Source organism: Leuciscus leuciscus (genome assembly GCF_965113295.1).
Source record: "Leuciscus leuciscus genome assembly, chromosome: 10".
Classification (NCBI taxonomy): domain Eukaryota; kingdom Metazoa; phylum Chordata; class Actinopteri; order Cypriniformes; family Leuciscidae; genus Leuciscus; species Leuciscus leuciscus.
Window position 1 is genome coordinate 12,136,269 of NC_138734.1, and position 17,510 is coordinate 12,153,778.

Below are 17,510 nucleotides of genomic sequence, written 5' to 3' on the forward strand. Positions count from 1 at the left end.
GTGAATGATGTAAAGTCCTATGCTCTCAAACTACATGATGCGAAATATGCATGCAAATATTTAAGTACACAGTCCTGTACCTTTGTCTTTTTGTCCAATTTTCAAATACTTTTTTGCTTCAAATCAAAGTTTGTAATGTTGTGGTTTACAACAAACTGAATTAAGATCCCTATAAAAAAATAAAAAAAAGGCATTGTTGCACTCTAAAATAATAAGAGGTTTGAAACATGGCACATTTCATTTATTGGTGAAGTATTCCTTTAAGGACTCATGAAATGATGATTCTAGACCTTCATGTATGACAGAATCTTTCCAACTGTCATAAAAGCAGTTGGCAGCTCAGAAACCTCTCATTACACACAAGACGTGAATAAACCTCAGCTCTGGTCTGGGCAATGGCATACACTAGAACTATCTACTCTGTCCTCATACGTAGTTTCTTTCCCCTCCATAAAGGACGGCAACAGTACGTCACTCAGGCCTGTGAGGTCTGGAAACACACACCACCAAAGTTCAAAGACACGTTTTTCTTATTCTCCTGCATTATTCCGCATAGCCAGGCATTACAGCGATTTTACCACTTTTGAGGGGTGCTGTTGGGCACAGCATGGGTTATTGTTTAGTTTTTCCCTGGTGCTCTAGAGTTCCTAACAGGAACAGGCTGAGGGTCCTAAGACCTTTCTCACTGCTCTGGACACAAGAACAGGCTTTGTGTTTGAGGTGTGGCTGAATTCCAAACGCGTTATCAATGCAAACAATTAATGTTAGTGAACCAGGAAATAAAACAAAAGATTATTGAAAACTATTTGCAGGGTCACTGGTGGGGAAATGATAGACTTCTGTGTTCTAAAAGAGTATTATAGAGTATAGTATATTTGCCATTAACAGATGATTTCATGTGTGTTTAGAGGATATCTACCATACACACAGCCAACTACAATAACATATTTGATAATATTCAGTTATTAAAGTTTTCTATGCCCCCCCATACACACAAAGTTAATGCCTTCAAAGCTCTGTGATTTAAATGAACAACATAAAACAGTACGGGTGGAATGGGGGAAAAAACGAAATGATGCAGGACAGGTTAGATCACTCCTCAACTATTTTAACAAGAACAAATTAAAACATGCTTCATGCTTAAAATTAGCAAACTCTCTTCTGCTGTAGTAATGGAGACTGAGTGTAGTGTTATGATCTCTTCATGTCAACGCAGTAAGCAGGATTTGGTTATTCAATGTGACACAGACGAAGTATAACATTATCAGCACAGCTTCTCTTCTCTAGTAACCTACTTACTCATTCCTAGGTCACCTTTATCTGGGCTACTGCCTTTTTTTCTTTTGCTTTAAGAAGCCCTGATCATCAACCAATAGGCTTGCATTTGACGAACCTACACTACACTAGTACAACTACACTAGTACAACTACACTAGTACAACTACACTAGTACAACTACACTAGTACAACTACACTAGTACAACTACACTAGTACAACTACACTAGTACAACTACACTAGTACAACTACACTAGTACAACTACACTAGTACAACTACACTAGTACAACTACACTAGTACAACTACACTAGTACACTACACTAGTACACTACACTAGTACACTACACTAGTACACTACACTAGTACACTACACTAGTACACTACACTAGTACACTACACTAGTACACTACACTTACCGACTTTGCGGTTGGTAAGATTTTAGTTTTTTCTGAAAGAAACTAATATTTGTTTTTGGCATGGATGCATTTTATTCTGAATATAAATTTTAAAAAGTTATAGTAAAGCTTTATAATGTTGGAAAAGATTTCTACTTTAAATAGAAGCTGTTCATTTGAACGTTCTATTCATGAAAATCTCTTAAAAAAGTATTAATGGCTCTATCATGTATCCTGGTATCACAAAAATATTCAACACTGAAAATAATAATAACTGTTTCTTGAGCACCAAGTCAACATATTAAATTAACTTCTGAATGATCATGTGACACTGAAGACTGGAGTAATGATGCTGAGAATTCAGCTTTGCAATCACAAGAATAAATTACGTTTTAAAATATAATAAAACAGAAAAGTTATTTTAAATTGTGATATTTCACAATATTACTGTTTTTACTGCATTTTTTATCAATGAAATGCATGAGACATTTATAAAAATAAATAAATAAGAAATCCCATCAATCGCAAAATTTTGAACAGTAGTTTGATTTTTAAAAACTATCTTAAAAAAACACACACAAAAAACGGATCTTTCTTTGATCAATGACAAAGCAGATCTGATGCAAGAGCCAAAGTGAAAGTACTAAAGAACAATCTTAAAGGAATAGTTCACCCCCCCAAAAAATCTAATTATCCCATAACTATATTACTCCTATAGATTTTTTTCTTACACAAACCCATTGTTTCACTAGATAGTCATATACACCTAGGATGGCTTGAGGGCGAATAAATTATGGGATAATTTTCATTTTGGGGGGATTGGAACCATTCCAGTAAGTGAACTGGCTGCTTAAAACTGCTGGTTTCTCAGAAGAAATCTCTTATGTTCGAGGCTATGGAGTGCAATAATGTCCTCAGCATAAAGGCATCCAAAACAACAGCAACATGGGGGTATTTACACTTGGGCATTGGGACACTTGCGTTATCTGTAAAAGCAATCTGGTTGTTCGTCTGCTTATACGTAAACTGTATTCCTTCCAAACAGATCTGTCAGCATACAGTTGGTTTGGTCGGTACATGGTTTGGGAGCCTAAAGACAACCAATAAATGAAAACTTTACATCCTTTTTTTTAAATATGTGGGCATTCATAATACTTCCTACAGTTTAAATCCAAACCGCTACGTTTAAAAGAGTTGTAGTTTATTCTGAACTGGACAAAAAATGAACAGAAATCTGAATCTGAAGGCCAGATATGAACAGAGCAGTTCTGTACTGGTTCTGAAGGAGCATCTTTAAGCGGACCTCACACATAGAAAAGAGGGAAAGCTTTATTTAAGCCCTTTATTTAGCGGTTGTTTTTTTTTGTTCTGTTCATGTAAAACACTGTGGTTCAGAGAAAAGCCTGCAGCACAAAACCAGTCCGAACCAGAAGAGAGGAGCTCAGTGGGTCTCCTGGGCTCAGCTGTGCCGCTGGGCTGATCTTGGCTGACCTCTACCTCCCAAACTACTTCCTGTCCTTTCCCGACCCAATCACAGTGTCCTCCCCTGTGGACCAGTACAGACGAGTCTTTCTGCTGAGGCTATGTCACAGCCAGCTGTACTCTGAAGGCTCCAGCAGGACAGGACAGAAAATAGAGGAAATCAGAGAGAAGACACATGAGCATCAACAAATCCATGCTGTCAAGTTTTCCATTCTAACTCACTATCAAGTCAAGTAACAGATCTGGCCACCGATGTGGATCCCATGATGCTTCAACAAACTATTTGCGTCTCATGTGTACCCTTCCCTGACGGCATTACCAAGGAAACATACAAGAAAGAGATAGACAGCACTTGGCAGAGATGCCTATCTCTCAAATGCTCTCTCTGTCGCAAAGGGCCATTTAGATTTCATCCCAGAGGAATTCCAGCACTTCCTGTTTCCTCATTTGTTCTCAGACATTGCGACTGAACAAACACTCTCAAATTCCAGTCCCACAAATCCTGAACTAGAAGTTGTGAAATCACTTGTTCTATAATTGTCAATAATTATCAAGTTTAAGGAATTTTATGCAGTTAAAAGGTGAAAAAGACTGAGCGTGAACATATTACAACAACCATTTAATCAGCATTTTATCAGTAGTTTTAAGAGCAGATCTAAGTTTTTATAGGTTAAAAAGGACAATTTTAAATTGAAAACAAGAAAAAGTATTTGCAAACTGGTTATAAAAGTTTGAGGTCTGTAAAAAGAGAAAAAATAAATAAAACTCTTACGCTTACCAAGCCTGCATTCATTTGATTACAGTAAAACAATATTATTGTGAAATAATACCTTTTAATGTTTTCTTTTTTAATATATTTTAAAATATAATTCATTCTTGCAAACCAAAATTTCTTCTAAGTTAATTACTCTAGTAATTAATTTAAGGGATAGTTCAACCAAAAATTTAAATTAGCCGATGATTTACTCTCCCTGAAGCCATCCTTAACTGTATATGACATTCTTCTTTCAGACGAATACAATCGGAGTTATATAAAAAAAATTCTTGGCTCTTCCAAGCCTTATAATGGGAGTCAATAGTTTTTTTTTTTTTTTTTGGAAGTCCATCAAAGCGCATCCATCTCTGATAGAAGTGCTCGAAACGGCTCTGGGGGGGTGAATAAAGGCCTTCTGAAGTGAAGCGATTCATTTGGATATTTTTCTTACACGAATGCATCGTGTAATAATGAACGCAAAATAACTTACTAGGAATGCACAAAACACGATCAGCTTTATAAGCAAATTGAGAGTTCAACTGCTACAACAACAGTAAAGGTGGAGGACAATGAACAGGTGACTTAAATGTGTACTAAAGCAACTGCTAAACTGTTGTTCTACTGTATCCATCCTTCGGATGAGACGCTAAACTGAGGTCCTGACTCTCTGTGTAGGGGTTTAACCCCGGCCTCTTGGCCTCGATCCACCATCATGGCCTATTAATCACCCTCATATAAATACTGAATGGCTTCATCACAATCACAATGTCTCCTTCTCCACCAGTAAGCTGGTGTGTGGTGGACGTTCTGGCGCAATATGGCTGCTGTCGCATCATCCAGGTGGATGCTGCTCATTGGTGATGGTTGAGGAGATTCCCTCCTTCCGGCACTTTGGGTGCAGAGAAAAGCGCTATATAAAATGTAATTAATTATTACTGTAGACAATTGAATTAATGGGCAGTCAGTGACCTAAAGAACATTACACATTGCAAATGAACCATGAGTAACAGGACAAGGGTGTGTTGGAGACACTCGTGTGTGTGTGTGTGTGTGTGTGTGTGTGTGTGTGTGTGTGTGTGTGTGTGTGTGTGTGTGTGTGTGTGTGTGTGTGTGTGTGTGTGTGTGTTTTTCACAGGTCTGAGCTGTAAATAACTGAATTTGAATCAGTATTACTCAGTCAACACTAATATACACACTACTGTTCAAACTAATGCTAAAACTGGTGTGTGTGTGTGTAATATGATATTAAACCCATCTGAGATGATGGATTTAACAGACGAGAAGCTCATGCCAGAGACGGAACCATTACACATACTCTAAAGACCTTTAGATCTCTTCCTGTAGAGTTTTACTTTCCCGACAGTCCAGAAAATGTCATCCCCAGCTGTCATAAAGCTAAATATACTCAAATCAATCAAATGAGAATGACCACAGGTGACCAATACATTCATTAACATCTTCATGGATTCTTGTATTTGGAAACGGCTATAAAGTGTTCAGGAAAAACATTTATCATACGAGTCATAAGGAAATAATACCAGTCTGCTCATTAGTAACCGGTTTACAGAGTTTAGTGGGGTTTTCTGCTGAAATACTGATTTTGCAGAACCGGTTTATCATCTCGCTAGAATAAGGAATCCCAGTTCACAAACAAAACACATGCTGCCATTTATACAGGAGGTGTTCTACATTATTTTAAATAGGCCTACTAACAATAAAAAGGCTTAAAGTGGAAATTGAAGCAGTCAGTCAAGTTAATATTTAGTAGATGGATTTCACCTCTAATCAGAAATTACATAAAGATCAATGTATTAATTTAAGAGAAAAACTAAAGTATTTTGTTATAGCATTTGTAGCAAATCTTTCAGTACTACTACTTTTGTAAATATCTTGCAGTTCTAAAACATGTGATATAACAGGGATTTTAGAATTATTTTGTTAATTTTAGTTCCTTTAAACAACCTTTCCAAATTCTCCACACCTCTCATGTGTATCTTATATAACTGCTGAATCAGGCTAGTTATCTTACAACCTTTGGCTAATATTTGCCCATGCTGTATATATTTTGGACACACATTTTTATTATTTCGACACTTGACGCACCCGTGATGACATGAAACCGATGATTAATTCTTAAAGTAGGCTCACATCTTGTCAAACTGTGATCAATTTATGTGATCTGCCAAGTTAAGAGATTAACAGTCGAGTCACAGGAAATTATCATCAAATTCAGTGACTGATTGAATGGAACACACCTATCAAGAACAAACAACTTAAGTTGTGCTGTGAACAACAGGAGAGGTGAGTAAAGTCACATGCATCTAAATTTAGGACGTACCATAGAAACTAGAGTTTTTATTAAATAAAGCTAAGTAATAACTACAGACTAACATTAAAGTGCCCCTATTATATTATTTTAAAGGCTCCCAATTTTGATTTGGAGGTCTCCAACAACAGGATTCCATGCATCAAAGGTTTCATTTGCTCATCATATAGATTGCACATTACCACATTTTTCAATGATTCTCAAATGACGACTCAGTCTCTGTAAATCCCTCCTTTCCACAAGCTACTCTGCTCTGATTGGCCTGATGGCCCAGTCTGTTGTGACTGGTCTACCGCTTGTGCATGTCAGAGGCCAAACGCCCATTACCAAAACTGTGCTTCAGATCTCTTTGTGATTTGTGTGAATGAAAATGCAGTTTAGCGCTCTGACAGTAGGTGGCTATTGTAGAAAAGCAGAAACACCCTTGTTACTCCAGGACACAAAACGGAGAAGAAAGGAAGTCAAACACCATTTTCAAACAGCCATTCATATTTATGTATTCACTATGGTGTTTCTCAATCAACACCCAATAAAAGAGTACAGAGAATGACAGCCGGTTCCGGATTCTTCCTCTGCTCTTCACTGTCACTTAGCAAAACTCATGAGCACCACCAAGTCTTAGTTTGATGTAACTCTGTGGGCATGTGACCAAAAGCACAAATGCTATTGGCTGGCCAGTTTTCTCTACAGTGTGATGGAAAAGAAATTAGACCCTCTCTTTTAAAAAAATCTGTCGCGTCGTGTGTCTGAACAGACGGAGTAACAGCCATTCATTCAAATGAAAATGTTTGTTTATCACAGAATCGTCGCACCAAATATTCGTCATGGTGTGAACAGGCCTTAAATCTACATGTGCATACACAAATTTAAACTTCCAGCATTACCGTTAAGACACTATCATTTACTATTAAACATCCTGTCCCTCCAAACACTATCTGCATCATGGAGCTGTGAATGAGCGTGTATCTCAGCAACTTCAGTAGATAAAAAGCAGTGTGCATTTACTAGATGGGGCATTCACGTGCTAAGCCAACATGTTAATACACACACAGACAATCCCACAAACGCAGACAGATATGGGGCATCTGAGCTTCAGTGTGTGTGGTTATGTAAGAACAGACAGTATTAACTAATCATACCTGCAGAGACAGCAGAATTTAAATCACTTCAGGAGCTGATACAGCACTCTCACTAACACACACACAGCAGGAGGATATGGAAGAGTCAAGGCCCCAATATACTTCAAGCGAAATAAAAGAACGAACTGGTGTGATGTAAACTCAAACAAAATAAGGGCAAAACCTTCGTTTGGGGTTCATTTGCTTTCTTAACTGTTGTTTTCTTACTGCTGTCACTTTTGTTGTGCGTTTATTTTGATCCTGAGAGGAAAGCGTGCAGCACATATTTACATATTCATCTAAACGCAGCTCTCAGCAGCGTAGGCGGCGTCGAGATAGAGTATATTCCTGAAGGGATTTCAAACTTATTTTTACCCCCAAGCAAATAACTTTGTCCTGAGTATATTAGGGCTTTCACACACATGCAGTGAGTCACAAGTACAACAACTAGGCTCTAAAAACTTCAGCAAAACATCAGTGACCAACACGGAGCCAAAACATAGAATAACCCCTTCCGGTCCCTTAACCAATCGTCTCAATGGCTGGATGTAAATATCCCTAATTCCCTTACAATATAGTAGACGAAAAACACTATGTGAAATGAGTAGCATGTCCAAATTCACAAAAAGATCCTGGATGACCTACTACTTCTGGTGAGATTCTGAAGTGCACATCCAGCGGACACTTTACTATCCCAAGAGACCATGGGAGAGGAGTTGTGAATGGCAGTGAAGCGGGAGGTCACATGACAATAACATGACGAATGTAGTACATCCAGATTACATTCATACTATATAGAACATACATTTCTGTTTATACAGTCACACAGTAAGTACTTTTTTTTTTTAAATAAGAACCCAATCAGAGTGTATGTGATTTTGGATGCAGCATTACAAGAACGGTTTACTCAAAGAAATGAAAATGTTGTAATTTATTTACACTAAACCTGTATAACTTTTCCTTTTCATATAAACAAAAAAGTACAGCGACGTGTACAGTCAAGCTCCAAAAGGACAAATAAATGTATCATACACGTATCATAACCAGAGCCATGATAGAGCCATTGTGCTGCGGTACAATGGGGAAGACACAAGAGGTACATTTTTTGAATGGATGTCAAAGGAGAAGAGTCTTCAGTACGCGGAATAAACTGCTTTTGTGAGGAAACAGCTTATCACTTAAATTGACAGCATATTGTCTAATTTTTAATTGCTGTTTTTTGAGAGAAGACTAGGATTAGGATTCAGTGTAAAGCACTTCTCAGTCATTTCTATGATATCCGCAAACTGTCGCACAATTCTGACAGAAATTAAATGATGTTAAGGATGTAATGTGATTGGTTATCCTGGCAAATATGATCCAGGATGTTTCTCCAATGGTAGAGCCATGGAGATTGATCCATAATAATAATAATAATAATAATAAGATGATTTAAAGAACAATTCTGTAATACACAAAGATTTGGAGCCATTTTGGAGTTTGGCAGCTCATCATTTGGAAAAATACCTATCAACTTCTATAACTACTCTATTAAACATCATTTGTGTTCCTGGAAGAAAACTAAGTCATAAGAGTCTGGAATGACATGTGACACTTTTCCATATTTGACTGAACCATTCAGATCTTCAATCAAACAGATTCTTTTAAACCCTCAATTGTGCTGTGTCATACAAACTCTGATTCTAAGAAACTACAAAAAATTGAATGCAGCAAATCTTCGAGACCTGGACCATTACGGAAATTTCATGTGTGGCATTTCTGACAAAGTAATGTTTATTGCTGTATCAAAAACCAGACTGATATCAAACACGTCTCGTCTCATTCTTGTACCTTTCCTTTCTCCGGTGAAGGGGACGCAATCTTCTCTGTCTTTATGGTCCATAGCTTCCTTCTCCAAATACTGCAGGAGTTTGTCACGGTTAAAAGTACCGGTGGCCGCTTTTGTGGTCTGGTCCTTCTGCCTGAGTCCGGCTGGCAGCAGAGCATTCTGGGTAATGGATTCAGAACAGATGTACCAGTTATAGTATGAAACAGAAACTTCACAATTTTCACACCAAGTTACATCTAATGAAGCATTCACTTCTTAAATAAAAACTATCATTTGCATTTGTTTCCTAATGATCATAGATCGATCTGAACACAGAATGTCAGAATTTGTGTTGTTTACTAATTTTTGCTTAGTAGGAAAACAAACTGCTGAGATATTTTTGCTTGAGAGGAAGCTCTTGTGTTTGGGAGCAAACTTGAGCTCTGTTTATCCGTAAACAAACAGACAGAGAGTTGTTTATCTTAACAGAAACTCCAGAAAGGCAGATTTACACAGTTTGGAAAATGGCTTTTTTTCACCAGTTTGATAAACAACTGATTTCTCAACACAGCAGTTCAAACATATGACCACACCCATAATCACAATGACATCATTGTGAATTACATCATCACCATGTTATTGGCAATTTACCAGAAATGACAGGGTGATTGTTTGTGTCTGGTTTTTCTAAGCATGTTTGCTCTGCATACAACATCAAATTATTAAATTCCCATCTTCAGGACTGATTTTCCACACATTTATTACAAGTGCTTCAAGAGGGAACAGTATATTAAAAAAAATAATAATTCTGTCATTATTTACTCAACCTCAACTTGTAGCTTTCTTCTGAGTAACATAAGATATTTTGAGAAATGTCTCAATGCTTTTTTTAATGCACAAAAGATGTCAATGGTCACCAAAACTGATACCAACATTCTTCAAAATATCTTCTTTTATGTTCCACAGAAGAAGAAAAAGTCATTCAGATTTTGGGGTAATAAACATTAATAACTGATCCCTTTGTTCAAGCAGTGTAATCAAATTCTGGTATATCTCCATCCAATGCTGTAACAATGCTGTAGATATCATCACAAATGCAGGGAGATATACTTCTACAACTCTGAGTTTATAATTTTGCTTTTGCTAATGCCTGTGGTGCTGAAACCATCAAACAAATGTCCTAAATCAAATTAAAGTGTCATGAACTCCATCTTTATGATTTGCTATACGAAATGTGGCCATTAAAACAAACACTTGTTCCTGTCCGGATATGAACTATGACCCACGTTGCAAGTTTTCTGCACAGAAATCAATTAATGAAGCTTGGATAGATTTTGACAAACTGTCTGAAAGGAGTGAATAAAAGTGTGTCTCACCTCTGGGTCGATCTCATCGAGAGCACTCTCCAGTTGCTTGAGCTCCTCCTCTGACAGCTTGTCCAAAATCTCATCCTCATCGATCTCCTTATACTTCTCCAGATCTTTCTTAAAAGGAAGAGCCATGATTCACAATGTCCGTCAGAGAGAGACTGTGGTCCAGTTTGATTGAGTGTCTGCAAACAGAAAAATATGTTATTCAGGTAACTAACTAAAGAAATGTCAACTGTTTAACTAACAAGTACAGCAAGATTCTTCAAACTGTTACCATGACAGAAGATCTGAGGAAGAAAACTGATTGTAAAAGACAGTAAACTAATAGCGCCTGTTGTGGCAACTCAGAGTTACAGATTTTGGAGCACAACAATGCAAAACAATGAATGACTAACATAGGCTATTTGTTGCTGTAAAATCTCAGTGCTATGCAAGCTTCCAGTGTATTATTCTCCTATAGCAAACTGTGGTAGTAGCAAACAAAAGTCACACACTAATATTTCGTTGGAACGCCTTTAGCTTTGATTACCGAATGCATTCTGATTGTTCCATTGACTTCCATTCATACGAATGACTAGCATTACATAACTAACTTAAACACAAACAGATTTTTCCACTAATCAATGAGAGAGAGTTTACTGAACTGATACGTGTCCTCTGTGTGATATCCGACAAATGTTCCCCATGTAAGCCTCCCTCGCATGACCTTTAACCTCAGGCTAGAACTTAATTTTCTTAATCTCATTCCAATATGGAAACACCTTGACCTTTGAACTTCACTCCCCTGCAGAACTGCACCATCTCCAAATTCATCAGCCACTTCATCAGGCTGTTTCAGTAAAGATATGAATCATCATCATTGCTGTACTCTTGAGTGGGACACTCAGCAAAAATAGTCTTGATTTTTGGGTTGCGAATTGTGATTTTAAGGTTGTGGTTTTAGACAGGGAAGCCTAAATAAAGCCCTGCCAGCTCAAGTCAGCCATCAGACCCATAAAACGTGAGGAAATTCCAGCAACCAAAAATACCACAGGAATAACTGATGTCATTTATTCACCAATTCATGAATAAATAGTCATTTTTGCCCATGAGTCACAGACTAAAAACAGGGCATCCTAAAGAAAAATGAGATTTTGCCAAAGTATATAATGACAAACCCTGGGAAATACCACAGCACAAGATTATAGTTTATTCATGGATCCTACAATTACAGAATTTCTTCGTTTCAATTACAACTCATTTACTTGAGCTCTTGACTGAGTAATGAAACTGAACCTAGCAGTCAACGTTGTTGAAGAGTTTAGAGTAAATGTGAAGGTTGACAAAAGCATTAAATCAGACTGTGGCATGGGAATAAAACGCTGTATATAATGTTGGATGGAGCTGTATTTAACTAGCGCTTGTGCCAAAGCCGAGAGAGAATTCAAGCTGCGCATCAATTCATCAAAGAACTAACATGTTTTTTCATGAAGAGTTTTAAATTCAGTGCTACTATTGCATTGAGCCAAACGCAATAACAAATCACAGCAAGACTTTATGTTCAAGACTCCAGTGCTTAATGGAGAAGTAAAGTAGACTTTCGCTAATACTAAGAAAACCAGTGTTAAATCCGGTAAAATACCATTGGGCTTCTCAGCAGGATTGGTTTCAGCTTATTCACCTCATCTTAAGACTGTGTTAAGACCCTCACAAGGTCAACATCCATAAATGGTCACATTAACTTTCAATTAAACAAGTGAAAGCTAAATTAAGGACATTACATACTAGCAGCAGCTGACTGAAGAGCCAATGCATTATTTGAAGGATTCCCCACTCACAATTTTTCTTGTTACTGTAGGAGACAAAGGAACAGCTGAACCAGGGGTTAATGTGGCTTAATGGCTAAATGGTGCTAAAACTGGAACAAATTCAGTATCCCTTTTGATCCTAGGCTGCCCCTTAGATCAAAACAGCCAAGATCCTTAACCACAAGCTTCTTTCCATTTCCTGAACACATCCAAATCCAAAACGACTCAAAGTGAGGATACTCATAATTAACCAGTTAACCGACAGTAAGAATTTTGATAGATTAATACTATCGGTAAAACGGTTTAAAAGTAATTTTTCAAGAAACATTTGCTGCATGGTTAAAAAATATGCTATACATATAAAATTCAGGTTTTGAGAAAAAACAAACAAAACATAAGTCGCGTACAAGTCACATTTTATTATTACATTAATGTAAAATATCAGTAAATAAAGAGAAATCATCAATGTAAACATCAATCACAAAAATATGCTAAAAAAAAAAAGTGTAATTTTGTTTGGTTGACTTTTTCATTTTGATAATGAACAGGCTGAGATGCAAACTTAATGCTTGAACTAATATGTTGTGTGCGCGATCACTTGAATACTTAAAATACTATTTTTGGCCAAAATTAAATAAAATAAAGAAAACAACAAACCACTTTCTGCCATCTCAGTTTCCTTTCCGTGAACTGGTTCTTGGAGCGCGTCACAAAAATGAACCTAACTCAGCATATAAGCTGCTACTCGTCATCGTACAGTTTTGTTCCCTTCCGTTTTGTTAATCTGTTAATTAAGTTAAATATATTTTGCGTATTTATTCCTGTGACGATGAATCCGCACTTATCCATTCTAATTGATTTTAATTTAACATCTCATTCACTCATTAGGATAATTGTAAATGCACAAACACAGACAGAAAAGACATGCCATCATGGAAATAAGATAAATAACATATTACTTAAGGACCATTTAGTTTGTTTTATAAAATAACAAATTGTAATCTGGCGCTATAAAGAAAATCAAATCAAATTTACTTGACCTTCAGGGGTGGGGGGTGAGCCATTGGGGGGGGGGGGGGGGGGGGGGGCCTTATATAATGGTAGGGGGAACACTGCATTTAGTGATACTGAGTATTTGAACAAAGCCTCAATACTAGATATTAAACTTTGGTACTTCTTGCGATCTGATTTTTGTCTGTAGGACAATGATAAAGCCAGAATAGAGAACTCTGGGGGTGGGATCTAGTTATGTTATTATTCTCTGTGATTGTTCATCAGACAAACCTCATCAACGCCTCTTAATCCGACAGACAGACACAATACAGAGGAAGCCAGTCCTGCTCTGTAAGTGCATTACGGGACAAATCCATAATAAGGATGAAAAGACACAGGGTAAAAGGTCAGAACCATGACAGAGACGAACATCAGCGAATGTTCTGGAGCTCAGAATGACAAGACATGTTGAGACACTTCTTCCAGATAAAAAAAAAGAAAGTTTTTATCGTCAATTAAAAATGAGTTCAGCTCAAATCTTGAAAATAGTTTACACAACCTTTACTAATGTTACTTTCAAAGTTACATTGTCTTTATTCATAGACAACATTTGTATTGTTTTGATGCCTACATTGTTGTAAGTAACACTCTACACGAAACATTGCATGCGATTTATTCACATTTATTTATGCGAATGACGCATGCGATTTATTAAAAAAATCCTTATTGGGTTAAACTAATTTGATGCAAATAAATTACTGAAGCACGTGAAATTTCGTCATTCAAGTAATTTACTTCACCCTGTACGATGATCTTAGAAGTCGGGAGTTTATCAAACTGAGCATCTACAATGGCACAAGCACTTGAAGAGTGGAATTCTAACCCTTTAACCGATTTTGCTTCTCTGTTTGCGATCAGATCATTTTAAGCCACTAAACTCTGGAAAGTTTTCAGTCCAATTCTCCAGTAAGCGAATACATTCAAACAATCCGTCCAAAACAGCGCTAATGTAAAGAAAACCAGGCTTTTACATCAGAGATGGCAGAGAGAACAGTAATACTGCTCTATACTGCTCAAAACTCACGTTTAAATAGTCAGTAGCAAACTACGTTTCTCAGCTGGACAAAGCAAACTAGCGTCTCGCAATAAGTTTTGATGGAAGCGGATTGTAATCAAGGTAAAGACGATTGCGGTGACGCACAGAAGTCGTACAGTTAGCACACGGGTGTCTGTTTGAATGATGCGCAAACAAACTGTGTACGTGTGCTCTCAACACACTGATGATCACACATTGTATTTATGCGCAGACACATTTTTACGTTGTTTCCACACACATTCAAGATAATGTTTTTATCTGTCATGTGTATGTTGCAGTGTCTAGTAAATCTGAATGGATCTGTGTAGGCATATAATGTAGTCAGGTCAAGGTGGTTGGTTTAGGATTTTTTGTGTGTGTTTTTTGGGCATCTCCATGTAGTTCAGTATGGCAACTTGGCATGTCTAAAATGTAAACAAGCTCTAAAAAGCTCTTTGCTGTTGCACCATACACAATGCACACGGTGTTCTGAAAGGTTTTGTTCTGTAATGTTGTTTATTTTTCCATGTGCTTTGATGTGCATAAATGTATGAATTATATGGACTCCTTATATCAGTTGGTTATTTGGTGTCCTTTTTTTGGAAAGACAACTAAATATACCACGAAAAAAGCTTGCAGAAAATACAGTTTTGTGAGAATCATCGTTCAATCTGAAAGTTTACTTTGCTGATATAGTAGCATACATTTTCAGCATCATTACTCCAGTCTTCAGTGTCACATGATCCTTCAGAAATCATTCTAAAATGCTGTCGGTAACAGTTGCTGCTTAATAATATTTTTTTATAACCCGTGATACTTTTTTCAGGATTCTTTGATGAATGAAAAGGGGGAATTTAATATTAATATTAATAGGATACTTATTAAGCAAGGATGTGTTAAATTGATTAAAATATATATATATTTCTGAAGGATCATGTGACACTAAAGACTGGAGTAATGGCTGATGATAAATCAGCTTTGATCACAGAAATAAATTTTATTTTAAAGTACATTACAACAGAAAAACATTATTTTAAATTGTAATATAAAAATAAAAAAATCTGTAGTTTTGATCAAATAAAGGCAGACTTGATGATCATAAGAGACTTAAGAGAAACATAAAAAAATGTGTTTCCAAACCTTTGACTGGTATTGACCACAAACTTATGGGGTATATAATTGACTTACTGGTGTCAATATTGGTTCTGTATTCACTCAAATTTAACTCAAAAGAGGAAACGTGAGGAGATCTGCTTCATTACTCTAGAAAGGGAAAACAAGCTAAAATTATCTGTGCTTCTGACAGTGACAACATTGAGAATCTTTTCTTTGGTTGTTTCTCATCAAGCACTTCCTCTGAGAGACAGAGACTGAGGCTTATCGAACCCAGATGGAGGGTGTGTTTTGAAATGTTTATTGTGTAAGAGGTGCATAGCGATCATTACTTTAGAAGAGTGCTCTTTAAAAGTGCCATTTCAGGAAGATAAAAATGCATTTAATGTCCAGCCTTCAGGTAGATAGATAGATAGATAGATAGATAGATAGATAGATAGATAGATAGATAGATAGATAGATAGATAGATAGATAGATAGTAAACGAATTTCATAGGGCCCTGGCAGTGATCGTTTTCACTAATAACAAAGAAATGATGACATAAAAAGGCTCATGAGCTCTTTAATTCATCCATCATCAAGTCTAAAAGCAGCACATGTTTGTTTGGGAACAGTTTTCATTCTCACTACTTCATAATGCCTTTGCGGAAAGTGAACTATATTGTGTTATACTATGCATTAAATCCCATGAGTCAGTTATGTAAAACCACGCAGAGTCAAGCCCCGGGTGAAGACCACACCCGTTATAACGAGACACAAGAGCTCACACACTGTACAGCTGCGCTCGCTCTGTGCGAGACAGCTAAATAATAATAATAACACTAATAATAACGTTACACTATAAACATACAATTAAGCAAAAGCCATGACCTGCGCGAGACCGCATTATCATCAGCATCAGCGCGTGCAATGCTTATAAACGGATCTAAATGAAGCATTCACATTTTTATTATTATACTAAATCATTTACAGTATACACATATGGACAATAATAACGTTACAAAACTTCATTTACGCAGCCCCTTTTAAATAACGATCAAAACGCCCGAAAGTCCTAAATTATGTATTAGGATGTAGTAATCAGATTTCAAATATACATTATGCGATTAAATCCAGCTATATTGTAATACAACTATAAGAAATCAGACTGAATCAAATGTGTGTGTAGTTTTTACAGTAACGTTACATGTATTATTTACTATGATGGGTGCCCATATCACATATGGTCTCTGAAGTGTTAACTTACCTTGATAAAATCAGTGAAGCATGTGTTAATAAGTTTTAATCATGTATCCGTTATTACGAAGTATATATAATAGACTCAGTGTGCTATGCTTATAAGATCATTTGATAGTTTGGATCATTGTAATATCATAAACTGTTGGCCCATCTGCTCACGCTCATACGGATATCAGAGCTCGAGCGCTTAGCCAGCTAACTCCTGAACCACACAAACCTCTACATTTATGAACTCTACCTAAATGTAACCCTCACGCTGAGAGAGGACGAAACATATTTCTTACCTTAGAAAAAATCCTGCAAGTGTTGTACCCTTTATTGACCTATTCTTGGTCGGAAAGCAAAGAAATTCCCGCACCCGTCTTCACTGTCTCAGCCCAAGGGCGGTAACACAGGAAACCAGACACTAGAATTGCTCTGATGATTGACATTCACAACAGCTAATCGGAATGTAAGAGCACGCCCACAAAGCATTGTTCCCGCCTACCAGAAGCACGCAACCAATCAGAGATTGTAGAGTTTTAGAGGTACAAAGGAGCTTGGAATATGAAGTCCACTGATGGCGTCATTGTTTTTACGCGATTGTGTCGCTATTTAAATTGAATAATTTATTTATTATTGAGTATTTCATTATTTATTTAAATTATTTATTGTACTGAATTGTTATTAATTAGTAACCATTAGAGGGTTGGCTATTATTGTTATTAAATGAGAATTTCTCAGGTGGGCTCAAGTTCAGATAAATCAATCTTTTTTTTCTTTTCTTTTTTGAG

General features: G+C 36.7%; 1 protein-coding gene across 1 annotated transcript in view; it reads right to left on the minus strand.

Moving 5' to 3' along the window:
• tmod2 (tropomodulin 2) overlaps window positions 1-17,173 on the minus strand; it is a 31,037-nt gene extending 13,864 nt beyond the window's left edge. Inside the window, exons 1-3 of the mRNA XM_082183073.1 lie at window positions 17,022-17,173; window positions 10,537-10,712; window positions 9,184-9,340 (exon numbers count right to left, since the gene is read on the minus strand). Coding sequence (XP_082039199.1) covers window positions 9,184-9,340; window positions 10,537-10,662 — 283 coding nt within the window. The 5' untranslated portion in view covers window positions 10,663-10,712; window positions 17,022-17,173. The remainder of the gene's footprint in view (window positions 1-9,183; window positions 9,341-10,536; window positions 10,713-17,021) is intronic.
• Window positions 17,174-17,510: the final 337 nt, after the last annotated feature.